This window comes from Nomascus leucogenys, chromosome 14 (genome assembly GCF_006542625.1).
Source record: "Nomascus leucogenys isolate Asia chromosome 14, Asia_NLE_v1, whole genome shotgun sequence".
In the NCBI taxonomy this organism is placed as follows: domain Eukaryota; kingdom Metazoa; phylum Chordata; class Mammalia; order Primates; family Hylobatidae; genus Nomascus; species Nomascus leucogenys.
This window is the reverse complement of record NC_044394.1, coordinates 46,497,276-46,525,258: the sequence shown is the minus strand read 5'-3', so window position 1 is coordinate 46,525,258 and position 27,983 is coordinate 46,497,276. Positions and strand designations below refer to the sequence as shown.

Sequence of the window (27,983 nt, the reverse complement as noted above, 5' to 3'; positions counted from 1 at the left end):
TGGTGGGCCAGTTGTGGTGCTGGTGCAGCTGGAGCGAGAGGAAGAAGTCACAGGCCCTGTCATTGCGCCTCTCTTCCCGCAGGTGCGTCCTGGTAGCTGGCTTTGCCAAGTGTCAACTCACCCTATCCACTGGCTAGGTGCTTGGTACAAGGGCACACTGTCCCTGAGGGAGGGAAACTTTAGACTGATAATGAGCTCACAAGGCTGAGAATTAATCTTGAGGCTATGGGTTTTTTTTTGTTTGTTTCTGCTTAAACAATTTAGGGCCGGGCGCAGTGGCTCACGCCTGTAATCCCAGCACTTTGGGAGGCCGAGGCGGGCAGATCACGAGGTCAGGAGTTCGAGACCAGCATGGCCAACATAGTGAAACCCCGTCTCTACTAAAAATACAAAAATTAGCTGCGTGTGGTGGTGGGCACCTGTAGTCCCAGCTACTCAGGAGGTTGAGGCAGGAGAATTGCTTGAACTCGGGAGATGGAGGCTGCAGCGAGCTGAGATCGCCCCACTGCACACCAGCCGCGTGTGAGACGTCTCAAAAAAAAAAAAAACACACACAATTTAGATGACTGGTCATTGTTAAGCCCGTCAGTTGTGTAGTGTTGTCCATCTCCCTGACTGTTTAAGATGCATTTGTCTAACTCCGATGGCTCCAGGACACTTGGGCTTTCCTGGTTGTTTCTTCTTTTTTCTCACTGCCACTTACTGTGCTTCTGGGTGCTTGGTTTTTTACCACCAGAAATAAATTCTGGTTCTCTTTATATGGGAGAATAATTGAAGGTTGACAGCAGAAACCAGATACTGTCATGTTTAATTCTGTAAACTAATTGTTTCATAGGCTCTGAGTAAAGAGTGCTTTTAACTGGGACTCTTGGTCTTTGTGACAGTGGGGCGGCCCGTAGACAGGGCTGCAAGGCCTGCTGTGGATCATCTCTGCACATTCAGCTCTTTGTTAAGCTTTTTCTCATCTGGCAGATTTGCCTTGTACTTAAAAGTATCTCTAAGGAACTCAAAGCTACTAGGCCTCAAAGACTAGACCTCTAATAGTAGTACCTTGGACTTAGTGGCAGGTACTAAGTGGGAGAAGGTACCTTGGCACAAGGAAATGAGCCAGAACCAACAAATGAGTTCATCTACTTAAAAAATTAAGTCTGTTTGAGACAACTTTTGATAGTATTAAAATGTTATATCTAATTGTATTTCGGGAAGAAACTTTGGAAAGCTATCTGATTTTTGTTTTCTTTTGTAACTGTACCATTTTCATGGTTGCCTATGGTCATCAAGTTTTACATGCTGAAATTCTTGGTTTTGGATCACTGCAGAAACGTGAAGAGGGCTGGTGGGTGGTGATTGGAGACGCCAAGTCCAATAGCCTCATCTCCATCAAGAGGCTGACCTTGCAGCAGAAGGCCAAGGTGAGTGTGTCCACTGGCCCCAGCATTTGTTCCGGCATGGGGGAAGGGTGAGAATGCTTCTCGTGTCCATGCTCATCCTGATTTCTGCCTGCTCTTTCTAGGTGAAGTTGGACTTTGTGGCCCCAGCCACTGGTGCCCACAACTACACTCTGTACTTCATGAGTGACGCTTACATGGGATGTGACCAGGAGTACAAATTCAGCGTGGATGTGAAAGAAGCTGAGACGGACAGTGATTCAGATTGAGTCCTGAGGCATTTACTTTTGGGTAAAGGAGAGTAGAGCCTGAATTAGGAATGTGTACATTGTAGGGATCCTGGTTGTGGGGACCAGGTCTATGGGCCTCAGGTCTGGCCAGCCAGGGCTGGTGCTGTCCCCGCCCACCTCCACTTCCTTTCCCTTGCTCACTCTGGATCCAGTGACAGCAGGTGTCATGGGTCAAGCATAAATCATATATAGCATTTTCAGGCATGTTCCTGGTAGTTCTTTTGAGTCTGACATTCTAATAAAATAATTTGTAGAAACCATTCGTCTTTGCAGTGATACCAAATTAAAAGTTTTCTTTCTCTATCCTGAGGGCATGGCCAAAAAGATCTGGTTATTTTTTTAGCCAGGAACGTGCTTGTAATGAGTACGTCTGGAGGACAGACCTGCTCATTAGGTGTGCTGTCCCCTGTAGCCTTGTGAGTCAGCCCGGAGGAGGGAACATGCGACTGTGGCCTGGCCTCAGTGGTACCCACACATCAGCACTACCACAAGAACCAACACTGAGCCTCGGAAGCTAGATCACAGGTTAGGGGTTTCTCTAGATGGGGGTTCTGAAATCTGCAGTGTCTGCTCCTAGGAGGCAGCACCAGAAAGGGCACGAAATGTACCAGCTGGATGTGACCCAGTCTTAATATAACAGGTTTTCTAATCCAGATCTTCCGACTGTCTTCAAATTCTTACCTTCTGTTCTTTAGATTAAATGCACACAAAATTGAAAGATGATTCTGAAGGGCAGTTTCCTCAGGGTAGCAGCTTTCAAATGATTTGGTCTTAGGACCTCTTTACACTACTAAAAACTAATAAACTCAGAGGTTTTTTTTTTTCTTTTTAAATAACAAATGTATTTTTCACAGTTCTGGAGGTTGCCCCAAAAAGCTTTTATTATCTAGGTTAAGGTTAATGCACTTTTAAATCATAATGTTAACTTTTTTTTTTTAAATAGAGACATTGTTTAGCCATGTTGCCCAGGCTGATCTTGAATTCCTGAGCTCAAGTGATCCGCCCACCTCAGCCTCCCAAAGTGCTGGGATTACAGGCATGAGCCACCATGCCCCTAGCCCACGTTAACATTTTTTATGAAGAATAACTTCCAAAACAATCCAAGGACAAGGGTGGCATTTTACAGTCTCTTTAGTATCTTGTTATAATAAGAAACAGTTGAATTCTTACAGCTACTTCTACATCCAAACTGTTTTTTGTTGAAGCTGACTTCACACAGATAGGCAGTTGGAAAAGTTTTTAAAATAGCCTTTTCAGCTAATTGTGGCTATTCTTTGATACCACACCAAGACTACAAGCGATTTTTTTTTTTTTTTTTTTGAAATGGAGTCTTGCTCTGTCGCCCAGGCTGGAGTCCAGTGGCACGATCTCGGCTCACTGCAACCTCCACCTCCCCGGTTCAAGCTGTTCTCCTGCCTCAGCCTCCCGAGTAGCTGGGACTACAAGGGACCTGCCATCACACCCAGCTAATTTTTGTAATTTTAGTAGAGACGGGCTTTCACCATATTGGCCAGACTGGTCTTGAACTCCTGACCTTGTGATCCACCTGCCTTGGCCTCCCAAAGTGCTGGGATTATAGGCGTGAGCCACCGCGCCCAGCTTACAAGTCATAGTTTCTTAAAGGCAATGTGGACTCCAAAAACTTAATGCACTTATATTGTTAATACATTAAAATCCACTGGCCTTACACTTTTGAATGAATCTTTGAGCCATGCATGATTTTGTAACATCATGTACTGGTCACTTGGAAAAATGGTTCATTGAATTCTTCCAAATGAAATGCATTTCATTATACAAATCACATTTGTTAATATCCTCAACAATAAAGCTCATGGTGGAGTACAGATTTTCAGAAATTCTAATTTTTGCTTGAAAGCTCTCTTTTGTCATTGGCAACACTATCAGTTGTTTCCCTTGAAGTGAGAGGCTCATTCATTTTCCTGAAAGTATCAGCCAAATATTCAAGTCTAAATACCGTAATCTGCTAGTTCTTTCAACTCTAAAGGGCATGCCTTGAACAGTCAATTCAGCTTGCAACTCAATTGTGTAACTGCTTTTCCTCAAGGCACCCATACTTTAGTGCACAGCAGTATGAAGTATGAAGCATGCTTCCAATTTTCTCAGAATATTTTAAGTTCTCAAGGTCAACTTTTTTTTTTTTTTGAGACAGGGTTTCACTCTTGTTGCCCAGGCTGGAGTGCAATGGTGTGACCTCGGCTCACTGCAACCTCCACCTACTGGATTCAAGCGATTCTCTTGCCTCAGCCTCCTGAGTAGCTGGAATTACAGGCATGCACCACCATGCCCAGCTAATTTTGTATTTTTAGTAGAGACGGGGTTTCTCCATGTTGGTCAGCCTGGCCTCGAACTCCCGACCTCAGGTGATCCGCCCGCCTCAGCCTCCCAAAGTGCTGGGATTACAGGTGTGAGCCACTGCGCTGGCTAGGTCAACATTTAATAGTTAACCATTGCTATTTGTTCTATCAAGGACATGTCAAAACTACTGGAAGTTTGCTGCCACCACCTTGATTCATGCCGCAGTGCCAACAGTTGACCTCACAGATCCTCCCTGAGTCTTGGGACTCCCAGGATCTGCAGACTACATTCTTTGAGAACCACTACTCTAGGTACCGCCCCACTGTCTTTCTAAAATCTAAGGTCACAACTTAAACTTCAGGGAAGGCTGTAGTTCTGGAAGCCATTGTCACATTAGAACCCATTTAGAAGTGACTGTCAAGAGACTTGAGTGAGCCTGAAACTGCCTGCTGATGGCAGTGTTTCTCAACTGGTTTTCATTGCCAGTTCCCTAGGGAGCCTTCTTCCTGATCACTCCCTGCCATGAAAATGGAATATCACAGCCACACTATATGTGCTGTGGGCCTTAGGTGGGCCACAAACAACTGTCTTGATTTTTTTTTTTATCCTTACTGAAGAACCAATTTGCATCCCTGTTGAGAATATAGGGCTTGTGGCCAGTAATAACTCTCCCTTTTAGGGTTCCTGTCTTTCCCCATTTTTTTCTATCCCCAGTTGCCATCACAGCATAACAACGGTGCAGGAGGTATATGAGGGTTTCTAAGGGAAAGCAGAGGTGCCCCTCAAACCTACATTCAGAAAAAAATTTCCTTGCTGGGCGCGGTGGCTCACGCTTGTAATCCCAGCACTTTGGGAGGCCGAGGCGGGCGGATCATGAGGTCAGGAGATCGAGACCACGGTGAAACCCCGTTCTCTACTAAAAATACAAAAAAATTAGCCGGGCGTGGTGGTGGGCGCCTGTAGTCCCAGCTACTCAGAGGCTGAGGCAGGAGAATGGCGTGAACCCAGGAGGCGGAGCTTGCAGTGAGCCGAGATTGCGCCACTGCACTCCAGCCTGGGCGACAGAGCGAGACTCCGTCTCAAAAAAAAAAAAAAAGAAAAGAAAAAAAAGAAAAAAATTTCCTTCATTATTGATTGGATGTCTTAAATGCAAAGACTTACACAGAAACTGGGAAGGCAGGACCTATTTCAGACAATGATTCACCATGGAATTTTTATGAATATCCTTATAAAATAGGACTTGGGATGCAGATGGATTATTTAAGTCTTGCAACTTCAGAAAGGCCTGAGACATATACCCCCTCCTACTATATATATAGTGATTATAAATAGTATATTTACCTCCAAAAAATTTAACACTGTGCCCTAATGCAAGAAAAATCTGTGGTATAACAATGTACTGATGTTCTGTAGCTCTTTACTGAAGGCATCGTGTCAAAAGGAGGGGAAGGAGAGCAATTCTGTGGCTCCACACTTCTACCCAAGCCTGAAGAGAAGTGAGCCAAGTTAAATGAAGGTCAAGGATGCTCCTCCTGGTCGTCTCAGGGGCTGGTAAAGTCTTATGATGTTTTCTGGGGAGTCATTACTCTGTCCAAAGTCGAGGTAGCTCAGAGGCCTTCAGGCCGCTGATACTTCCAGAAGGCCACCTCCCCATCATCACTGCAGGAGGCCAGTAGCCCTGGCTCCTTGGGGTTCCAGGCCACACAGTTGACATCCTGGGAATGGGCCTGATGCAAGTGGGCTGTCAGGGAGAAGGTGGGCTGCTGTGGATCCGAGTTGGGATCCTCCTGAAACACGCGGATCGCGTCATCCCCACAAGCTGTGGCCAGAGCCCCTGTCAGCTGACACCTGGAAGGAAAGTGACATCAGTGGGTATACCTGACTAGTTAGGCCAGAGAGACCTGTTCCATAGTTCCTGGCCTGTTCTCTTCCCTAACTTCAGGACTCAGCTAAAAACCTCTTATTAAAATGTTTTCTTAACTAATAAGGAGTCACAAATATCACCCACTTACATCTTCAGATGCTGCAATCTAGTTCTTTCCCCTACTATGATTATCCTAAAAAACGATATGCAATTATGAACTGCACTTTCCTCACTTGGCATAAGCAGTTTCCCATGTCATAAAGTATTTTTTTTTTTTTTTTGAGACGGAGTCTCGCTGTCGCCCAGGCTGGAGTGCAGTGGCGTGATCTCAGCTCACTGCAGGCTCCGCCCCCTGGGGTTCACGCCATTCTCCTGCCTCAGCCTCCCACGTAGCTGCGACTACAGGCGCCCGCCACCTTGCCCGGCTAATTTTTTGTATTTTTAGTAGAGACAGGGTTTCACCGTGTTAGCCAGGATGGCCTCAATCTCCTGACCTCGTGATCCGCCCGCCTCGGCCTCCCATAGTGCTGGGATTACAGGCGTGAGCCACCGTGCCCAGCCTCTTTTTTTGTTTGAGATGGCGTCTCGCTGTGTTGCCCAGGCTGGAGTGCAGTGGCATGATCTTGGCTCACTGCAACCTCCCCCGCCCAGGTTCAAGCGATTCTCCTGCCTCAGCCTCCTGAGTAGCTGGGACTACAGGCATGTGCCACCATGCCAGGCTAATTTTTGTATTTTCGGTAGAGACGGGGTTTTATCACGTTGGACAGGCTGGTCTCAAACTCCAGACCTCAAGTGATCCACCCGCCTCAGCCTCCCAAAGTGCTGGGATTACAGGCATGAGCCATGGGGCCCGGCCATCATAAACTATTCTTTTTTTTTTTTCTTTAGACAGTCTCGCTGTACCACCAGGCTGGAGTGCAGTGGCACAATCTTGGCTCACTGCAACCTCTGCCTCCCGGGTTCAAGCAACTCTCCTGCCTCAGCCTCTGAGTAGCTGGGATTGGGTGCGCGCCACCATGCCCAGCTAATTTTTGTATTTTTAGTAGAGACGGGGTTTCACCATGTTGGTCAGGCTGGTCTTGAACTCCTGACCTCATGATTCGCTCACCTTGGCCTCCCAAAGTGTTGGGATTACAGGCGTGAGCCACCGCGCCCGGCCCCATCATAAAGTATTCTTAACCCCTTTCTTTAAACAGTGATATAACAAGCTGAGTCCTACCATAATTTACTTAAGTTCACTTTTGTTGAATAGGTGATTCCCAAATGTTTGCTAATATAAAGCAAGCTTAAGTGCTCAGTTTTTTTCACTGTTTTGGATTTCCTAGGGATCAATTCACAGGGCCAGAACTACCCTCTGACCTACTCTTCTATATGAATAGTGCAGCTTTTCCAGCTTCCACAAGGGCAGAGTCAGTGTTACCCATAAAAACCTCAGCCACTGCCAGGTACAGTGGCTCACGCCTGTAATCCCAGCACTTTGGGAGGCCAAGGTGGGTGGATCATGAGGTCAGGAGATCGAGACCATCCTGGCTAACGCGGTGAAACCCCATCTCTACTAAAAATACAAAAAATTAGCCAGGCGTGGTGGCGGGCACCTGTAATCCCAGCTACTTGGGAGGCTGAGGAAGGAGAATGGCGTGAACCCAGGAGGCGGAGCTTGCAGTGAGCTGAGATCACGCCACTGCACTCCAGCCTGGGCTGCAGAGTGAGACTGTCTCAAAAACAAAAAACAAAAAAACAAAACAAAAAAACCCCAAAAACCTCAGCCATGAATGCACAGATTCAATAATAACTTCTGGACAGCACGAGCTGTGTGAACCCCTAGCACTGGTGCTGCCCTCACAGCCTGGGACTGTTCTCTGCTCCTGTGAATGCCAGCCCAGCCAGCTGTAAACCAGCATGGTAGAGTCAGGCCTGATATGGAATGGGGGTGGCTGCCCTCAATTCCCAAGCACTCCCCCAGGGTTGCAGAGGACTGCATAGGGCATGCCTTCTCTAAAATCCCTGATTTATGGGGATGGGATGGGGGTGGGGGATGGAGTCTTACCAAGCAATGTCATAAATGGTCCTTGAGTGGAAGCCGGACAAAGTACAGATACATTTCCAACTGGGGTCAGAGCCACTGCATGCCACCCCTGCAAGACAGACTTCTCTTATCCTTAAGACGTTCCTATGTCCTGGGCACCTCAAAGGAGAACCTAACTTACCTTCCCTCACCCTCATCTTCAACTGACTATGAGTCCGCGTCTCCATTCATGTCCCCATCCCCACTGGTCTGCCTTACACACTACAGCCAGACTGGCCTTTCTCAAGCAGAATTCCGAGAAGGAAACGTCCCTGTTCTGTTGCAGATTGTATGTAACTACTTTGCGTGCCTGTGAAGGCCACCCACCAGCCGACCCAACCCACTTTATTCCTCTCCAAACCCCAGATGACCTATGCCCCATTTAAATGAATTACCACCCCTCACGTAAGTCTAAGCATTCCCGCCATCATTATCTTTACTCACACTGTTGAGTTTTCACTTGAATTCTCACGTAAAATTCTCATGTTAAAATCCTACATACCCTTTTAAATTCAGATGAAACAGCCCGTTCTACAAAGCTTTCCTGATTCTTCCAGCACTCTATCCAGAGCCCTCTTGTGGCACATCTTACCTTTTACCCTAATTTGCTCTGACTCATGTACGTGTCTTAGCAGACTGTGAACCTCTTGAGAGATGGGTCTTCTTTAGCTCTACTAATGGATCTCACCTTGTTCATTGCCTGGTAGATACTGATGCCAGATGCGCACAGTACGGTCATCACTACAAGATGCCAGGCGCTGGCCACTCGGGTCAAAGGCCAAGCTCCACACAGTGGATTCATGGCCCTCAAGGGTGGCACAGCATACCCAGTCATCCTCTTCCTCCCGGTACAGCTTCACTGTGTCATCGTAGCTGGCAGAAGCTAAGAGCTGGGGGAAGAGGGAAAGGAAACCCAACATGTGTCTGTGTGGCCCAGGAGGTAAAGGACAGGTCAGTCCCGGGGATCTGCTTTTATTTTATTTTATTATTTGAGACGAAGTTTGCTCTTGTTGCCCAGGCTGGAGTGCAATAGCACGATCTCGGCTCACTGTAACCTCCGTATCCTGGGTTCAAGCGATTCTCCTGCCTCAGCCTCCAGAATAGCTGGGATTACAGGCATGTGCCACCATGCCCAGCTAATTTTGTATTTTTAGTAGAGACGGAGTTTCACCACGTTGGCCAGGCTGGTCTCGAACTCCTGACCTCAGATGATCCACCCACCATGGCCTCCCAAAGTGCTGAGATTATAGGTGTGAGCCACCACACGCAGCCGGATCTGTTTTTATAAAGGGACTAATGTTTTTTGTTCACAGATGAAGGTCTCTGTAAAAGCTAGATTAAGGCTGAAAAGCAGAGGAAGGCTGGGCACAAGCCTGCACACCAGAGCCCTTCCCACAAGAGATCCTGCCTGACTCTTACCTCCTGACTTGGGTGCCAAACCACATGCTTGACGTCCTGTGTGTGGGAGTTGAGAACACTGACACATTCATACTCATCCTCTTCATCAACTGTGGGAGAGAAAAAGGGGACCCAAGAGCTGACCCTGTCAGGGACACGGAGGGGGCTGTCAGGTGGTTCCCAATGCACCTGGAGGGACCTGGACTCACCTTCCCAGACCCAAACGCTCTTATCTCGGCTGCAAGTGGCCAGGAGGTTGCCAGATGGGGCCCAAGCCACTGACTTGACCTCATTTTCATGGCCCTCGAGAGTGGTTACACACTGTGAAAGGGGAAGGAAAATGAGAATTAACAGCAGCTAACACCCCTAAGGCCCTTCCCATGGGTACAGCACAACTGGCGCAGGTTGGCTCAGGTTCCTGAACCAGCCCTGGGGAGGAAACAGGCAATAATTCTGGACCCAACCAGCCTGGGTACCTCAAAGTCATCCTGGTTCTTCTTCCAAATGCAAGTGGTAGCATCAAAGCTGGCAGAGGCCAGGTAATTACCGCAGGGGGACCAGGCTACCTTCCGCACGGTGCGCTGGTGGCCTTCAGAAAGGACAGACTTGCAGATCCAGCTGTCACCTAAAGGTGGAGCGCAGGCCAGGCTCTGGAGCTGGGTGCAGCACCATGAAGCCATTCAATATCGGGGGCTAGCACTGGAGTCAAGCTAGTGGGGGAAAGCTGAGGGAGTGTATTTCACAGCTTTTACAAAGATGCAACTGAATCTACTTCCTCTGGAGCCTTTTTTTTTTTTTTTTTTTTGAGACGGAGTTTTTGCTCTGATGCCCCAGTGGCACAATCTCGGCTCACTGCAACCTTCGCCTCCTGGGTTCAAGTGATTCTCCTGCCTCAGCCTCCCGAGTAGCTGGGATTACAGGTGCCCACCACCACGCCCAGCTAATTTTGTATTTTTAGTAGAGACGGGGTTTCACCATGTTGGCCAGGCTGGTCTCGACCTCTTGACCTCAGGTGATCTACCTGCCTCTGCTTCCCAAACTGCTAGGATTACGGGCGTGAGCCACCGCGCCCAACCTCTGGAGGCATCTTTCTAAAACAAATCTGATCTAAAATTGCTATTGGTTCCCCAATGCCCTCGGGATAAAATGTGACAATCCAGTCGTAAGTTACTCTGAAGGCCACTTTCCTAACACCTCTCTTTTCCCATTTTCCTGCCTCAGCAGCTAACACGATTCCCTTGACATTTCAGCTTGTCTGCTGACGTTTTTCCTCCCAACAGCCGCAGACTTCTTTGCCTGTAAAGCCCTTCTCGGGGTGGCTAACACCCGACTGTACCTCCGCCAGGAACAGGTTCAGCCTCCCCTGCAGCCCGAGCGCCAGCACTACGCGCAGGCGGAGCCCTCAGTGCCGAGGGCCGCGCAGCCAGGCTGGGCCTTACCCTCCGTGCCCCAGATGCGGATTCTCCGGTCGCCGCCGCACGAGGCCAGCAGGGTCCCCGTGGGGTTCCAGGCCAGGAACCAGCAGCGGGAGTCCGGGTGCGCCGGGACACGGCCCAGCAGCACCAGCGAGTCCTTCATGGCGACCTCACGCAGGGGGAGGTGGGGGCGGGCAGAGTCCGCTGCGCAGACAGCGGGTCTCACTGCGCGCGTCTGCGCACCGCTCACTCCAGGCTTCTGCTGCCGACAGAGGCTCCCGCTTCCGCCGAAGGACCTGGGTCACCCCGAGAACTCAACTGCCCACTGCTGCGACCGCGATACCCTATGGGAGTTGTAGTCGCTCCCCTCACCTCGGCAGGGAAAGCATCGCGGGACCGCCTCGAACTACCAGTCCCGTGAGGCCCTGCGCAGAGCCGGCGGCGCGCCCAGGCTGCGACGCGCGCGGGGGACTGGGCGGGGAGCCGGAGGAGGCGGAGGCAGAGGAGGAGGAAGTCGGAAGTGCATCGTACCCGGGTCTGTCCGGGCGTTGAGGGATTGAGGCCTGGGAACGCTGGGCCCCCGGCAGCCGAGAAGCCGGTGACTGGGCTGAGCGGCACCATCCCAGCCCTGGGGCCTGCTGACTGGTGAGGAACAATGGGCGGCGTGGGGAGGGTCTTTTCTGCGCACAGGTCGCACCCCAAACCGCCGGTCCCATATCACGGGTCCCCGATCCCCGCGGCCCAGCCCGGTCCTCCGCCCCTCAGCATCCTCTGGCCGAGACCCTGACTCTGGGTCTTTGCTCTAGCAGTAGCCGATCCCCGATCCCTCCGCCCGCCACTTGAGTCTGCCCAGACCCCATCTGGCCCCTGGCCCTCTCCGGTTGTCGTCCCGCAGTCCCATTCCGGAGTCTCCTGTCTCCGCCCCCCGAATCCCCGCAGCCCTCCCCGTCTCCGTCAGCCCTGGGTCCCACCCCGCTATCCTCTGGTGTCAACCCTGACAGCCCAGTGCCGGCCTCACCTGCAGCGAACCCGGAGCATTGCTATCCTCCACCGGACTGTCAGGCTCTGCGCGCCCCGCGGAGGTCGGCGGCGACCAGCAGCGACTGCGGAGCGACGGCGGGCGGCCCCGGGCATGTACGCCCCCGGAGGCGCAGGGCTGCCCGGCGGGCGCCGGCGGAGGAGTCCGGGAGGCAGCGCTCTGCCCAAGCAGCCGGAGCGTAGCCTGGCCTCGGCCCTGCCTGGCGCCCTGTCTATCACGGCGCTGTGCACTGCCCTCGCCGAGCCCGCCTGGTTGCACATCCACGGAGGCACCTGTTCGCGCCAGGAGCTGGGGGTCTCCGACGTGTTGGGCTATGTGCACCCGGACCTGCTGAAAGGTGAGGGTGCTGCGCGCTGGCCCTTCAGGCCTCGGTGGGGGACAGAATGTGTTCTGGCTGAAGCAGAGATAGCCAGGGACCAGACACTTGGCTGAAGGAAACGGCCCCATAACTGCCTGGTGTTCATGCCCACCAGGTGGCTCTGTTTGGGGTCCGGCCCCTCATTAATTCTGATGTTATTCAGCTAAGCACCTACTCCTCACAGCCATGTTAATCCGGACTGCTGCTATTTTAGGATTCTGCTGGAGGAAGGACGCTGTGTATCGAGAAAAGATAAGGGTGCTAGGTATCAAAGTTAGCTGGCCCCTTCTAAGGAGCCTGTGAGATATGGAAAAGCTTCTTTGGGGCAGACTGATAGATGGAGAAAAAGGAACTTTTAATATGACTAGGTTTTAAAAGATACCTTAGAGTTCTATGGTAATTGGATGCGTATTAGAGAAGAAGGGAATCTGTGGCATTTTAGGTAATCGGAAGACCGTTCCATTGCCACCCGCAGTACAACAGTTGGAATGTGGCTCTTGGAACCATTATAAGTGTGCCTGACAGAGGCAAGGTTGCTTTGTTCATCATCATGCTTTCCGGCCAGATAGACAGCAGACTATGCGAGGGTCCTATGGGCCCCATAGTTTATCCTGCCCAGTCTTGCCTCCAGTAAAAATTGTGAAGTGTGAGGACAGGACTGGACTGTATCACCTGCTTTTTACCCTAACAATGATCAATGTACCCCAAACAGTCCTTAGTAACAGCATAGTTCATCAACCCCAAGGTCTTTTGAGCCATCTTGAAGGTCTTATATCCTCTCTGTGCTATCCTCTCTGTGCTATTCCCTGGCTGTGATGCATTCCAGATGTTTACTGCACCGCCTATCAGAAGCACTTCCTGTTAGATATCTGCGTGTTGTTACCTCCTGAAGAATTCAGGCACTGGGATTTGGCGAAAAGGTCCAAGTTCCCCACTGTGCCTTGGACCATACTCTGCTTCTGCAGGTCTAGGCTGAAAAGCCTCATCCTTGTGGCCAAATGTTGCCTTTCTCTGAGTGTTCTCTTACTGTTTTGCATCTCTCTTGAGTTTTAGAAGCTGTAGCGTGATTTTGTAGAAGATTGGGGACAACTGGTTGTTTCCAGATTTCACCTTAATGGTACTCTTTGCTGGGTTGGCTCATTAAAGCCAAAGTTATGCACATGACAGAGGCCTTGTATGCAGCCTTTTCTCTGTCATGTTGCTAATGGCACAAAGAGCATTAAGCTTGAGTGAGTCTTGGTGGTTTTTCTTTTAGCACATTGCCCTGTACTTGCTTTCTTTGAAGCACACATACCACCTTCCCACCACTAGACCCATCAGATCTAGAAAGCTAGATCTTCAAAATCTAGCACCGCATGGGGTATGCTTAGCTGTGGCTCAGAAAAATGAAGGATCTCCCCAAGGCTACCCAGTTGGGGGTGGCAGAGCTGGGACTACCCCACATCTGTTGATGCCAATATAAAATGCTGCTGTGTCATTTATGGTTTTTATCCTTTGTTTTACTTCAGCTGTCATAAGGAACAATCTCATAATTATATCACTTTGGTGTGCATCCTTGTCGAAGGCATGTTAAAAATAAAAGTAAATTTTTGAGCCGGGCATCGTGGCAGGCATCTGTAATCCCAGCTGCTCGGGAGGCTGAAGCAGGAGAATCGCTTGAACCCGGGAGGCAGAGGTTGCAGTGAGCTGAGATCGCGCCATTGCACTCCAGCCTGGGCAACAAGAGCGAAACTCCATCTCAACAAAAAAAGGCCAGGAGCAGTGGCTCACACTTCTGATCCCAGCACTTTGGGAGGCTGAGGCGGGTGGATTGCCTGAGGTCAAGAGTTGGAGACCAGCCTGGCTAACATGGTGAAAGAAACCCTGTCTCTACTAAAAATACAAAAATTAGCTGGGTGTGGTGACACACACCTGTAGTCCCAGATACCCTGAAGGCTGAGGCAGGAGAATCGCTTGAACCCAGGAAGTTGAGGAGTTGCAGTGAGCCAGAGATCACACCACTGCACTCCAGCCTGGACGACAGAGCAGAGCAAGACTCCATCTCAAAAAAAAAGAAAAAAAAGTAAATTCTTGGTGCAGGTTCTTCTTTGTTCACATGTGTATTTACCCTTTCTAAGAAATTATTCAGGCCAGGCCAGGCATGGAGGCTCACACCTGTAATCCCAGTACTTTGGGAGGCCAAGGCGGATGGATCACCTGAGGTCAGGAGTCAGATCAGCCTGGCCAACATGGTGAAACCCCATCTCAACTAAAAATACAAAAATTAGCCAGGCCTGGTGGCTGGTGCCTCAACTACCCAGGAGGCTGAGGCAGGACAATCGCTTGAACCTGGGAGGTGAGGTTGCAGTGAGCCCAGATCACACTACTGCACTCCAGCCTGGGCTACAGAGTGAGACTCCATCTCAAAAAAAAAAAGAAAAAAGAAATTATTCAGGCTCCGTTTTGTCTTTTGCGAAGCATGTTTTCTTAACCTTTACATTACATTTGCTCACATATTTAGAGATCTTAACCCATGTATAGTTTCTACTTGCTTGCCTGTGGCCATCTCCTAAGAGCACTTTGTGCCCATTAATAGGAGAGTTGGCAGTGGTGCCTCATGAGCTATCACAGAAGAATCAGTAAGGAATCTGGAGGTCCTTGATTGCGTCTTCTCTCCCTTTTTTACCTATTGGTTTTTTGGTACCCAGTGGGCCTTCAGACATGTAGTATCCTGTGTGACTGTGCTGATCCTCAGGGCCTAACAGATGTCCTGACCTGGGAGCCTGGAGTATTCCACATCTCAAGAGGGAGCAGAGCTGTCGAGCACAGATGTGGTGCATATAGAGTTTTTTTTTTTTTTTTTTTAATGAGACAGAGTCTTGCTCTGTCACCCAGGCTGGAGTGCAGCGGCACCATCTCAGCTCACTGCAACCTCCGCCTCCTGGGTTCAAGCAATTCTCCTGTCTCAGCCTCACGAGTAGCTGGAATTACAGGTGCTCTACCATGCCCGGCTAATTTTTGTACTTTTCGTAGAGATGAGGTTTCACCTTGTTGACCAGGCTGATCTCAAATTCCTGACCTCAAGTGATCCACCCACCTTGGCTTCCTAAAGTGCTGAGATGACAGGTATGAGCCACTGCTCCTGGCCACATATAGATACTTCCAGAGGGAGAACAGATCCTGCCAGGTCTCTGCAGGTGATGGGAGTCGGGCAGCCAGCAGACCCTGGAGCAGCCTTACCATTTATCAGCCCGTGCCTGAGTACCACATTTTGACATTATGCTAAGCACACCCCATGCCTGCTTTTTTCCTCCTAAACAGCATCTTTATTTGGTAGGTACTGTTATCAGCCCCACTTCACAAAGGTCCCAGCTCAGGGAAGCTAGGTAGTTTGCTCAGCTAATCCGAGTGGACATTGACTCCAAAGTCCATACTCTTACGGCAACACCTTAGTGAGCTCCGAGTTTATTTCCCATCAAAGCTGCCTGAGGCTTATCACTTTCCTATTCTAGTTGAGTTTTATCATAAGCCCAGCCAAAGCTGTGCTTTTTGTCATAACTTCATCACCTCAGTGTTGAGGCTTTAGTTGGTGATCCCAGGGCAAAGCCACTCTCCCATTGTCATTCATAAAGCTTCAGAGGCTTTAGCCAATGAAAGCTGGCTCCAAAGACCCCATCCTGGTCTGGGTGCGGTGGTTCACTCCTGTAATCTCAGCACTTTGGGAGGCTGAAGCAGGAGGCCAGCAGGATCACTTGAGTCTGGGGGTTCGAGGCTGCAGTGAACTATCATCGTGCCTCTGCACTCCAGCCTGGATGACAGAGTGAGACCCTTTCTCTAAAAAAAAAAAAATACCTCATCCTGGGTTTTCTCCGCTGCCCCTGCAAGCGGTGCCTGCTTCTCACACAGCTCTCAATCTGGCCCTGGGTGGAGATAGGCTCACACCTCTAGGCCCCAGAAAGAGGGGCCGCAGATAGTCATTTCTTCTGATCCTTTCTGCCTCTCAAGTGTGGCCACCAAAGGGCACTGGCAACAGCCCCAGGAAGCATCTTTGGAGAATGAGGAAGTTGGGGAGTAGAAGTCAGGTGAATCACAATTGACAGCAGCCACTGGAAGATCAAGGGCCTTCCAGGGAGAGCCTGTGTGCCTGACAGGTGGTGACTGGGGCAGCTGACACTGCCAGGTCCTGCGGGGCCTGTTGGTATCTGTGGGATAACCTGGCTGGGCACTAGAGGGCTCTGTTAAGAGGCCTGTGTCACAGGCCTCTCTGGAAGCTAAAAAGGTCACAGTGAGGAGAGGCTGAGCAGATTGCACAGATGCATAAAGAGGGATTGGGGCATTGGGGAAGTGTCTCTAATTCACAGGGACTCCAGCAAGGAGGGAGGCGGGGTGGGACAGAAGTCCCTTTAAGCCTTTCTGCCTGCAGACTGGGTCAGGAATGGTTAGAGCAATGGGCAGATAGACAGGAAGAGGCAGGACCTTCAAAACAAATCTAGCCCGGTGACTCACCAGTGACCTTGAGCAAAGTCAGTTCCATGGGATCCTATTACAGCTGCCTGCTTCCCTGATGACTAGAGGGCACCGCCAAGCAGTGTTTACCTAAATCAACAGGCCAGAGCACAGCTGGAGGATAGGAGGTGTTCTGTGTCTAGCCAGGGCATCGTGGACTACACCACTGGCTTGAATTTCAAGTTAGGGTCCTGCCTTGCATGCCATTTCTCTCTCGAATAAAATCCTACATACATAACCTTCAGGGGTTTTCTTTAGCAATCCCCTCATGGGAGCAGGTGCTTGTTGCCTTCCCTGCTGTACCGATGTCTAGGAAGGGAGGAGAGAAAGACATTGAGATACTGACTCCAGAAGAGTCTCTGAGCTGGGCTCCAAGCCTGTCTAGGATAACTGCCTGTTCTTCCGGTGTGCTCTGAGACCCTCTGAGGAAAATCCACCTGTCACATGGGGCAGGCCCCTGGGGTATCTGTTAACGTTGCCCAAAGGGAAGTTCATATTTGGTTTTCTCACTGACTCTGAGGGTTTACTCACAGCTTTGGAGTGGAGAAAGGCAGTTAGTTACATTGAAACAAAACCTGTTGGAGTTTTAGGTCAAAAGTCTCTTCTCTCTATCATATTGTCACACTTGTAGGGTAGGCCCTTAGTCTAGCTTTAGTAGGCTTTGGTCCACACGGGCTGACATGTGTGGTCAAGGAAGTCTTGGTGGAAGAAGGAAAGGCATGCTGAGGTGACACACTGGCCCAGCTGAAACAGCCTCTGGTTAATAACAGTACAGGTGGCTGCTCTTTCATGGGCACGGTGTCAGCTGACCCAGCATGCCCTGGTGGTGGGTGGGGCAGATGTTATTGTTTTCATTTGATAGATGAGAGAACAGAGGTCCAGTGCACTCAAGGGACTTGCTCAAAGTAACACAGTCTCTGCTAGAGCTAGGATTCGGTGCCAGGTCCCAAGCCTTTCTGGTGTCCTGACCACTTCCTAGAGCAGGCTCTGATGGTTGCAGTGCTGCAGGAGCTTAGACACCATGCCTGGCAGGTTTTGCCCAATAATTCCCCATGTGAGGACTTAATGACCCAAACCTTTTTTGCTTCTTTGAGAGATTTCATTGCTTCAAGCTGTTCCTCTAGTGAGCTTAGCAGCTGGCTCTGAGGATGGCTCCAACAGTATTCCTGTTAGCTTCTGACCCCTCATTCATGCACAGCTCTTTAGGAATTGATTGATTATCTCCAGGGAAAAATACAGTGGCCGACTCTGGTACTTGGTGATTCCGAGCAGCACAGTGTAGGGGAGCCTGATCATGGTTTGGAATCTAGCTCTGCAGCGTGTGGCCTGGAGGAAGCCACTTCACCTTCTGGAGCCCCCGACTCCTCATCTGAGCTGTGTGGTAAATCCCCCAGGGGGGCACTTGACCCATCTGTGTGCACAGGCTGTTCCAGGAGGGGTACACAAGGCCCCTCCAACAATATTTGCCTTTGGAGAGGAGCAGGTGGACATCTGCAAGGGGAGGAACGTCCTCTCGGAAGCTTTTTATCATGTACATGTCTCCTTACTACTAAAACTCATGTATAATGAAACATAAGACAATAGGAGTATATGTCATGGATGTATATTTTTAAGGATAATCAAATGAACATCCTTGTGCTCACCATCCAGCCAAAGAAACAATACAGGCTCCTTGAAGCCCCCACATATTACTTTTCTTACTCCAAGTGCCAGGCCTCATTAGTAGTGTGAATGGAATCTGACACGGCCTGCTGCAGAGCAGCATGTGACCTCTGGCAGGTTATTCTTGGAAGCACTATAAGAACACTGCCCCATCCCTGCCACATGCCATGTGGACCCCAAGAAGAACTCTCTTAGTTTTAATAAGATTTAAAATAAAGCCAGGAGATAGCCCCTGTCTCCTAGAGCTTTTCTTTCAGTGAGGCCCCATGCACTACGGCTCTGCAGGGCTGGGTTCAGTGAAGGCTGGTCCCAGTTGCTGGCAGGGCTCAGGCACAGGCAGGCTTTCTGGCAGTAGACAGTTACCCAGTCTGGGTGCTTGGGCCCAAAACAGATGGTCAGCAGACGAGAGATCATGACAGATAGCTCTGAGGGCTGCTTCGTGGGTGACCCAAAGCCAAACAGAGGTGTATGAGCCTTGTCTGGGCCCAGCCAGCCTCTGCCGGGCGAACTCTGAGCCTGAGGCAGGGTATACATGCTCAATCCCAGAGGCCCAGGGCTTCTCTCTACCCAGAACCTGTGATGCTGGCATCTGTTGGGCTGTGTCAGCTTTGCTGGGTTTAGGTCCCCTCCCCAGGTTCCTGGACTTTCCCCCACCAGTCCACCTTCCTCTGAGGTCTGGAACCAGTGTTTCTTAAAGTGTGGGGCTTGGATCACCTGCATGGGGATTACCTGGGCTGCTTGTTAAAATCCAGATTCCTAGGCCCTGCTCCAGACCTAGAACTCAGACTCTCTGGGAACCTGGGAACATGCTTTCAGACAGTGCCCCAGTGATTTGGGTATGCCCTAGAGATTGATGATCACGCCCCACACCCTCTCAGCCTGAGATCAAGTTCAGGAAAGGACGCTATATAGCCTGAGTCTTGCCAGCCCTTTCCAAATTTTCCTAAATCACTTGGTGACCCATGGCCTAAATAAAAGAAGAACTTGCCAGTGGCTGTAACAGAAGAAGGAGAGGAAGTTAAGGCCCATTTCCTACTTTTTTTTTTTGAGATGGAGTCACTCTGTCACCAAGGCTGGAGTGCAGTGATGTGATCTTGGCTCACTAACCTCCACCTCCCAGGTTCAAGCAGTTCTCCTGTCTCAGCCTCCTGAGTAGCTGGGACTACAGGTGCACGCCACCATACCTGGCTAATTTTTTAAATTTTTAGTAGAGACAGGGTTTCACCATATTGGTCAGGCTGGTCTCAAACTCCTGACCTCAGGCGATCCACCCACCTCGGCCTCCCAGACTGCTGGGATTACAGGCGTGAGCCACCATGCCCGACCCCATTTCTACTTTTTATTAAAGCTTAAAATACTTAATCATGGCCTGGTTTCTTTTTGGTTCAGCCTTTATTCTACCCTATGCTTCTGGGAGCTTTTGCAGTTTGCATAATTATCAAAGGAGACAGACAGTGTTGTCTAGTTTTTTTTGTTGTTGTTGTTTTTTGTTTTTGAGATGGAGTCTCGCTCTGTTGCCAGGCTGGAGTGCAGTGACATGATATCAGCTCACTGCAACCTCCGTCTCCAGGGTTCAAGCGATTCTCCTGCCTCAGCCCCCCGAGTAGCTGGGATTACAGGCGCACGCCACCACGCCCGGCTAATTTTTGTATTTTTAGTAGAGACGGGGTTTCACCATGTTGGCCACGCTGGTCTCGAACTCCTGACCTCAGGTGATCACCCGCCTCAGCCTCCCAAACTGCTGGGATTACAGGCGTGAGCCATTGCGCCCAGCAGTGTCGTCTAGTTGAAATGTTTTTTTAAAGAATGGCTAAAGTACTGGAGGGAAATACAAGTTGCTCTGTGTGTCTGCTGTGTGGTTGTTGTCATGGGCTCTCCCTGCACCATGAATCCCAGGAACCCCTTGAGTGCTGTGTCTTTTCTTTCAGCCTCTTCCTTTTCCTTCATTTATGCCCTTGACGTGTGCACGTTGGCACTGTCCAAGGCTTCCGGGGCTTTTGTGGTATAAATGTGGTGGCTTCCTAGCTTTTCCTGTTGATGGCTTGTCCCCAGCTCTGCCCAGTCTGCTGAGTCCCTTTTAGGTAGGTCTTTTTCCCTTTACTTTCCAGTTTTTGGAACCTTGTTTTATACCTCCCTTTCTTTTTGTGTGGGTTGCCTTTTAAAAGAATTCTTTTGTTCTCGTAGAGTTCAGGGAGGGAGCTAAACTAAATGTGATGATATAGTCTACCAACTTTCCTAATCTATGTAATACTTTCTTGTAGCTGCACATTTCTCTAAACTGCTGCAACTTCTTTCTTCCTCTTTTCTTTATTTTACTTTTTTTTTTATTGTGGTAAAATATACATAACATAAAACTTAGCATTTTAATTTTTTTTTTTTTTTTGAGATGGAGTTTCTCTCTTGTTGCCCATGCTGGAGTGTGAAGGCGCAATCTCGGCTCACCACAACCTCCACCTCCCAGGTTCAAGTGATTCTCCTGCCTCAGCCTCCCAAGTAGCTGGGATCACAGGCATGCACCACCACACCCGGCTAATTTTGTATTTTTAGTAGAGGCAGGGTTTCACCATGTTGGTCAGGCTGGTCTCAAAATCCTGACCTCAGGTGATCCACCCACCTTGGCCTCCCAAAGTGTTGGGATTACAGGTGTGAGCCACAGTGCCCTGCCAACATTTTTTTTTTTTTTTTTTTTGAGACAGAATCTCACTCTGTCACCAGGCTGGAGTGCAGGGGTGCAATCTTGGCTCACTGCAACCTCCACCTCCTGGGTTCAAGCGATTCTCCTGCCTCAGCCTCCTGAGTAGCTGGGACTACAGGCACATGCCACCACACCCGGCTAATTTTTGTATTTTTGGTAGAGATGGGGTTTCACCATGTTCGCCAAGATGGTCTCGATCTTCTGACCTCATGAACTGCCCGCCTCGGCCTCCCAAAGTGCTGGGATTACAGGTGTGAGCTACCACGCCTGGCCAATATTTTGTTTTTTTAAGAGACAGGGTCTCTCTCTGTCATCCAGGCTGGAGTGCAGTGGTGTGATTATAGCTTACAGTAACTCCTGGGCACAAGCAGTCCTCTTGCCTCCTAAGGAGCTAAGACTATAGGCATGCACCACCATGCCCAGCTAATTTTTTTTTTTCCTCAAAGAGACGGAGTCTCACTATATTGCCCAGGCTGATCTCAAACTCTTGGCCTCGAGCAATCCTCCTGCCTCAGCCACCCAAAGTATTAATAACCATTTTAAGTGTTGAGTTCATTGATATTAAGCACATGCATCATGACTATCTGTTTCCAAAACTTTATCATCATTTCAAACTGAACCTCTGTGCACATTAAATGATAACTTCCTGTTCTCCCCTCTCCCTACCTGCTGGCAACCACCATTATATTTTCTGTCTCATAAATTGACTATTCTAGGTATCTCATATGAGTGGAATTATAAAATATTTGTCCTACATTTGGTTGATTTCACTTAGTATAGTATCTTCAAGTTTAACTTCTTTTTGGAACAAAAAGGGAATGAATGAGTGAGTAAATGGAGAATCAGCATTAATTGACCTGTATGGTCTTAGCCTCTCTGGCTGTCTCAGCTCCAAAGTCAGGCTTTTCCTGCCAGCTCAAAGTATCCTTTAGCAGAATGCATTAACATGTCAAGTTAATTGTCAGTGTCTTTAAAAATGGTTAGAAGGGCATGGCACACACAATGAAGTAGAATCCTGCACTTAGGCTAGTCTTGTTGGAAAGAGAAGGACTTGAGGTACAGGAGAGCAGTGGCCCAGAGGGCTTCTGTTTGCTAATGTGGAATTTGTTCCAGCTCCCATTCAGACCACCTAGGAGCAGGTGCTAAGACAGTGTCCTCCAGAACTGCCCTGGCTCCCAGGACTGTGGTGGAGGGGAATCAAACTCCTTCTAGGTGGGGACTTTCTGCACCAGATGTTACTTGGGGCCCTGAAAATTTGGTTCTCCCCCTACAGATTTCTGCATGAATCCCCAGACAGTGCTGCTCCTGCGGGTCATCGCCGCCTTCTGTTTCCTGGGCATCCTGTGTAGTCTCTCCGCTTTCCTTCTGGATGTCTTTGGGCCCAAGCATCCTGCCCTGAAGATCACTCGTCGCTATGCCTTCGCGCATATCCTCACGGGTAAGCCGTGAGCCTGCTCACACTGGGGGAGGAACTGCTACAGGGCGGGGGCATCCTGTCTGAGTTGCCGGTGGGGGCTCTGGTTTCTCCGAGCAGACACCCTTCAGGAGCTCATGTGCCAAGCTCCAGTCTTTCCCAGAGTGTCAGGGTGTCAGCAGCCTGCTCCAGTCTAGCTGCTAACTTGCCAGGGTCACTCAGCCCAGCTGTAGAGGGGAAATGTTGCTAGAAATTCCACAAGGAAGCTCACAGCTCTCTAAAATGGCATTTGAAGCTCAGACCTGATATAAGTGAAGAAGGAACCAGGCAATCTCCCGTGTCTCCCCTGGAGCTCCTGGTCAGATTCTTTCCTCTCCACCTTCCTGCTTCCCTACAGACCCGCCTTTTCTTGTATGTAGCTGCTCTCCGCCCTCATGCCTGCACTGCTGTGTTGGTTTGAATTGTGGTGTGCCTACTCCAGCTCCCAAGCTGCATGACCCTATTTGCTCCTTAAGACAGAGAGAATCTGACTGGCCTAGATGAGGTCAGACTGCTGTCCCCAACCTCAGGCCAGGAATCCCATGGCCAAGAGAGCTCCTCCTTGCGGAGTCTGGGGCCAGGCAGGTTCTCTGAGAATGGGGTTTGGGTAGAGAGGCTGTGATTGGGTCCTCAAGCATCCTAGCTGTGGAGTGCTCACTAACTCCCCTTCTGTGATGTCCCTCTGTCCCCTAGTCCTGCAGTGTGCCACCGTCATTGGCTTTTCTTATTGGGCTTCTGAACTCATCCTGGCCCAGCAGCAGCAGCATAAGAAGTACCATGGATCCCAGGTCTATGTCACCTTTGCCGTTAGCTTCTACCTGGTGGCAGGAGCTGGTGGAGCCTCAATCCTGGCCACGGCAGCCAACCTCCTGCGCCACTACCCCACAGAGGAAGAGGAGCAGGCGCTGGAGCTGCTCTCAGAGATGGAGGAGAATGAACCCTACCCGGCGGAATATGAGGTCATCAACCAGTTCCAGCCACCCCCTGCCTACACACCCTAATGCCAGCCTTGGGCTCTCTTCCTCAGCAGCCCCTCCCTCAACTCTGCAGCTCCTCTCGCACCCAGAGGAGCTCCTTTCCCCAGCAGGCCTCACTGGTAGGATCCTGACCATCTTCTCCAAACCTTCCCCAGGAGATACTCTGCCTTTAGGGTCATCCAAGTATCCCTGCTCTCAGAACCGGAGGTCCACTGGTTTTCTATAATGTACTCTTTCCTTCCTGCCACATGCTGCCCCCTTCATGTTCACGAGTCATTACCAGCCAGGGAAGGTCATCCAAGTTTCCTCCAGCATGGGCCATATCTTTGGGACCGAGACTTTCCTTGGAGAGCTGCTGAGAGTGGACAGTCCCAGAAAGAAGTGTCAAAGGGCCCAAGGGAAAGGGGACTGTGCCCTGCAGGCTCACTTCACAGGGATCAGTGTTTGCTCCACAGCTGTAGCTCTGGGCTGATGCCCCCCAGACCCCGTCCTTCTCGGAGTGACCCGCCCCCAGGCCACCTGCTCCGGGGAGTTCTGTGCACTTTACTCTTTGGACTTCTTCTCATGTGTGCCCTGGTTTATGGGGAGAGGGAATCGCTATTGGGAAGGCAGAGCAGTTGCTACCCTCTCTGCCCTTGCTTCATGTGGCTGGAACCCAGGCAAGGAGAGCAGGAGCCAGCGTGAGACTGAGGCCCCCTGGTGCCTATCAAGGACCAGAGTGAAGGGGACTACATCTCCCAGCCCTTCACCTTTTAAATGTGAGTGGTTTTAAAAGGAAAAAAACGAAACCAGGCAACAGCAACAATATTCTGTTTTTAAAATAGGGACAAGACTTGTCACTTTTTAGACATGTATCCCATTCCTTTTGGCTCTGCAATATTTGGGGCTGTAGCTCCTTCCAAGCCTGTGGTAGTCCCTCCCCGAGTCTCTCCCAGTAGAATGCAGCCTCCCTTCCCTGGCCCCTTCCCTCCCAGTGACGGTGGCTCCCGGGGGCCTTCTCGTAGAACCCAGAGGGGTTGAGGACTGTGGCCTGGCTGGCGGGCCAGCGTGGTGCTCCTCAGGACTGCAGCACTGAGATGGAACCTGGCCTCAGTTTAGGAACAGGGGCCACAACAGGACAGGAACCCACCACCCTCCACATAGGAATACAACCAGTGGGGCCCTGTCACGTGAGGCGTCAGACTCACCCTATCAGCCCAGCAGGCCGGGCTGTGTCCTTCAGACCCAGTGCTGCCCTAGACTCTGACTCGGGACTCCAGCCTGCCGCATGCCCTCTCCTGTCTTGAATGTACTCTGGTCTTGCAGTGTGCTGCTGAGACTTTCTTGCTCAGCCATCACTCTGGCCACCCTGTTTGCTCTGGGTATGGCTGAACTTTCTGCCCTGAGTTCTGGGCATAAAGTGGATGAAACTTGAAAGACCTTCAGTGTAGATCCAGATGGCCAACCTGTCCTTGTTAAGTTACTTGCTTCTTGGGAATCAGTGTCCATTGCTGAGCTGAAAAGGAAATGGATTCCAATCTCTTCCAACCTTTAAGGTGATAGTTTGAGCAAGACTGGAGAATGGACAACACTATGAAGCTGTGGCTAGAAAGGGACTGTCATGTCCCATCCTTTGGCCAGATTGACTGGGGATGTCTGGACAGATGCCTGCATGGGTGGCGAGGGCCACATCTGCACACGAGCCGGTGGCTGCTTGCAATTCACTGCTGTGATGCCAGAGTGTGTTCAAAAGTGACTCTCCTGCTCTTCTGGACTCTTCTCTCAGGCAAGAAAGGCTGCCGGCTGCCTGCTATGTGATGCCTGAGCACAAAGCCAAGGAGCTGAACTAAGTCTGTTAAGTCCTGAGTTTGTCATTGGCGGGTTTACTTGTGGCCAGCTTTCTCTGCCCTTGGGTGTCTGAGCAGGCAGACCAGAAGACCAGGCACCGGACATGCATGCCAAAGGGAGCGGTCATCTCCTGAGGACCTGTACATGACCCTGTGGACTGTTCCGCACGATCTGGAACCCACTTTTTATTCACTCCCCATGTCTCTGACCTTCCTCTTCTTTCTCTTTTCCTCTGCCATCCTGACACAGATAGTTTGTCATATAAATTCCCCTGGTTGTTTTTTTTTTTTCTAGAAAAAAATTAAAAAGGAAAACAAAACCAAAAAACCAGAAACCACGAATAAGAATGGAAATGACAATGGCTGCCTGTCATTTTTCTGTCACAATTTTCCTGATTTGGTTTGTTCCCTTCGTCTCAGAGAAGCAGGAGACATTGATGAGGCTGTAATTTTTTTTCTTTTTCTTTTTTTTGAGACAAGAGTCTCGCTCTGTCACCCAGGCTCGAGTGTAGTGGCATGATCTCAGCTCACTGCAACCTCTGCCTTCTGGGTTCAAGCGATTCTCCTGCCTCAGCCTCCCGAGTAGCTGGGATTACAGGTGTGCGCCACTATGCCCGGATAATTTTTTTGTGTTTTTAGTAGAGACAGGGTTTCACCATGTTGGCCAGGCTGATCTGGAACTCCTAACCTCAGGTTATCCACACACCTTGGCTTCCCAAAGTGCTGGGATTACAGGCATGAACCACCGTGCCTGGCCAAAGATGTAATTTAAAATAGTTAGAAGGGACTTGGCATGGGCCAGCTCCGTGCATGGCATTTTCACCCCCAGAGCTTCCTAATCACACAGGAAGTTTCTAGGTCTTTCTAGAACAGCTAGAAATAGTAGCTGACTCCTGCCCAAGGCCCTACCTTCAAACCCTGAGCTCTTCAGGCTGCGTCCTCTGGTGAGCTATAGAAGAGAATGCGGCTTCTGAACTCTAGCCATCCTGTGGGAGGAAATAGACTTCTTTGGGCTGTGGCTTGCAGAACAAACTACACTTTTTTTCCCTCTATTTTTAAAATTTTATTTAATAATTTGTGTGTTTTTCTCTCTTTCTGTATTTCACGTTTTCCTTCACTCCCTAGAAACTGCACTTTCTTTGAAATCATAGGCAATGAATCTTACTAGGAGAGGCATGGGGATAGAGACAGTTCTGGGAGTGTGACCTGTAAGCCTCCTGTAGGGCAGTGCCAGGCCTTGATTGCCCACATTCTCTCCATTCCTTCTTCCTTCATACATTCGGTCACACAGCCTACACCCAGCCCCGAGTGTGCATCACGGTAAAAGAGCTGAGGGCTCTCTTCAGGGAGCAGCCCATTTAGGCCTCTTTTTGTTGTTGTTAGGGAGAATACACATCTTTCTTGGAAGCTAGGAGTGTGTTCTCTCTCATGTCCATTCAGACAACGCACCATTAGGCACCATGAAATATACAGTGACTGACAGGACCCTGTCTGCAAGGATTTTATGTCCTTAGTTCAGGAGATGGACTTGTCCACAGAAAGACAGAGTGAAGTGGGCGGCCGGCTCGGAAAAGTGCTGTGCCCAGAAGGGAGCCAGTTCTGACCTGAGTGATAAATAAAAGGCTTCCTGGAGGACACAGCTTGAGTCACACTTGATGTGGGAGTGAACTGGGGTAGGGACACTCCTGCTGAGAGAATGGCAAGAGCAAAAGCACACTGGTGGCCAGGACGTGGTAAGAGCCGAGATTAGAAAGGTGAGGGGTGCTCATTTAAGGCACTAACAGCAGAAGGAGCCCTGGAAGGATTTTGACAAGGGAAGGGAGGGATGCAGCCTTATTTTAATGACTGGTGACAGTAGGAAGGAGTCTGCCTGGCCTTAAGTGAGGGTGTTGGAAGTGGGAGACGGGACCTGCCAAAGGGGAAGAGGGCAGTCACAGTCAATCCCAGGGCCCAGTGTCTCAGCCAGGTGCTGGAGTTGGGAATGCGGGAGCCCCAGTCTCTGCCCACCTGTCACATGGTAGCTGGAAGGTGGCATCAACTGCACAGACAAAGAGGGGCCCGCAGACGAGAAGCCATGGGATGTGAAGGGCCGCAAGGAGAGGACCCTGGGACACAGGAAGAGGTGGTGCATCTGGGGCAGGGCGGCTTTCCCCAGATGACTAGAGAGTCTTCAGCTGGCATCTTGCCTGAAATATCCACACTGTCAGCCACTACACTAATGGAACACAGATGCTGTGGGGAGACACAAGGGAACTGACAAACTTCATGCCCCTGTTTTCAAATAGTCTGCAATCTTACCTCTTCCTCTGCATTTTTTTGGGGGAGTGACATTTTAATGGGAGGCAGGAGGTTCGTGGAGAAGAGAAAATGTCTTTTTTGTGGGGGTGGGTAGAGACAGAGTCTCACCATGTTGCCCAGGCTGGTCTCAAACTACTGGCTTCAGGCAATCCTTCTGCCTCCCTTCCCAAAGGGTTGGGATTACAGGCGTGAGCCACTGCACCCAGCCTGAAAATGTCGTTTTGAATGAGCCCACCTGAAATGAAGACACTTTATTAGGGTTACTGGTTTGAGAATTAAGATCAGTTCTGGCCGGGTGCAGTGGCTCACGCCTGTAATCCCAGCACTTTGGGAGGCCGAGGTGGGCGGATCACAAGGTCAGGAGATCGAGACCATTCTGGCCAACATGGTGAAACCCCGTCTCTACTAAAAATACAAAAATTAACCAGGCGTGGTAGCGGGTGCCTGTAGTCCC

At 50.1% G+C, this 27,983-nt stretch overlaps 3 protein-coding genes across 4 annotated transcripts in view; 2 read left to right on the top strand and 1 right to left on the bottom strand.

The window, feature by feature from the left end:
* Positions 1-1,938, top strand: part of SNRNP200 (small nuclear ribonucleoprotein U5 subunit 200) — a 29,755-nt gene extending 27,817 nt beyond the window's left edge. Inside the window, exons 43-45 of the mRNA XM_030828257.1 lie at positions 1-82; positions 1,320-1,412; positions 1,514-1,938. Coding sequence (XP_030684117.1) covers positions 1-82; positions 1,320-1,412; positions 1,514-1,657 — 319 coding nt within the window. The 3' untranslated portion in view covers positions 1,658-1,938. The remainder of the gene's footprint in view (positions 83-1,319; positions 1,413-1,513) is intronic.
* A 3,372-nt stretch (positions 1,939-5,310) lies between these two features.
* On the bottom strand, positions 5,311-11,191 carry CIAO1 (cytosolic iron-sulfur assembly component 1). The gene is made up of 7 exons (XM_030828256.1): positions 10,761-11,191; positions 9,798-9,946; positions 9,531-9,642; positions 9,343-9,431; positions 8,612-8,813; positions 7,906-7,993; positions 5,311-5,842 (listed from the first exon to the last, which is right to left on the bottom strand). Exons 1-7 carry the CDS (start codon positions 10,897-10,899, stop codon positions 5,602-5,604), a joined length of 1,020 nt encoding a protein of 339 aa, XP_030684116.1. The 5' UTR covers positions 10,900-11,191; the 3' UTR covers positions 5,311-5,601.
* Positions 11,192-11,221: 30 nt separating this feature from the next.
* Positions 11,222-26,638, top strand: TMEM127 (transmembrane protein 127). Of its 2 annotated transcripts, none has more exons than XM_003281039.4 (4): positions 11,222-11,381; positions 11,761-12,112; positions 22,249-22,413; positions 23,122-26,638. In XM_003281039.4, exons 2-4 carry the CDS (start codon positions 11,869-11,871, stop codon positions 23,427-23,429), a joined length of 717 nt encoding a protein of 238 aa, XP_003281087.1. In that variant the 5' UTR covers positions 11,222-11,381; positions 11,761-11,868; the 3' UTR covers positions 23,430-26,638. The 2 variants fall into 2 exon arrangements, with proteins under 2 accessions (XP_003281087.1, XP_004090448.1); XM_004090400.3 differs by having other exon boundaries at positions 11,738-12,112.
* Positions 26,639-27,983: the final 1,345 nt, after the last annotated feature.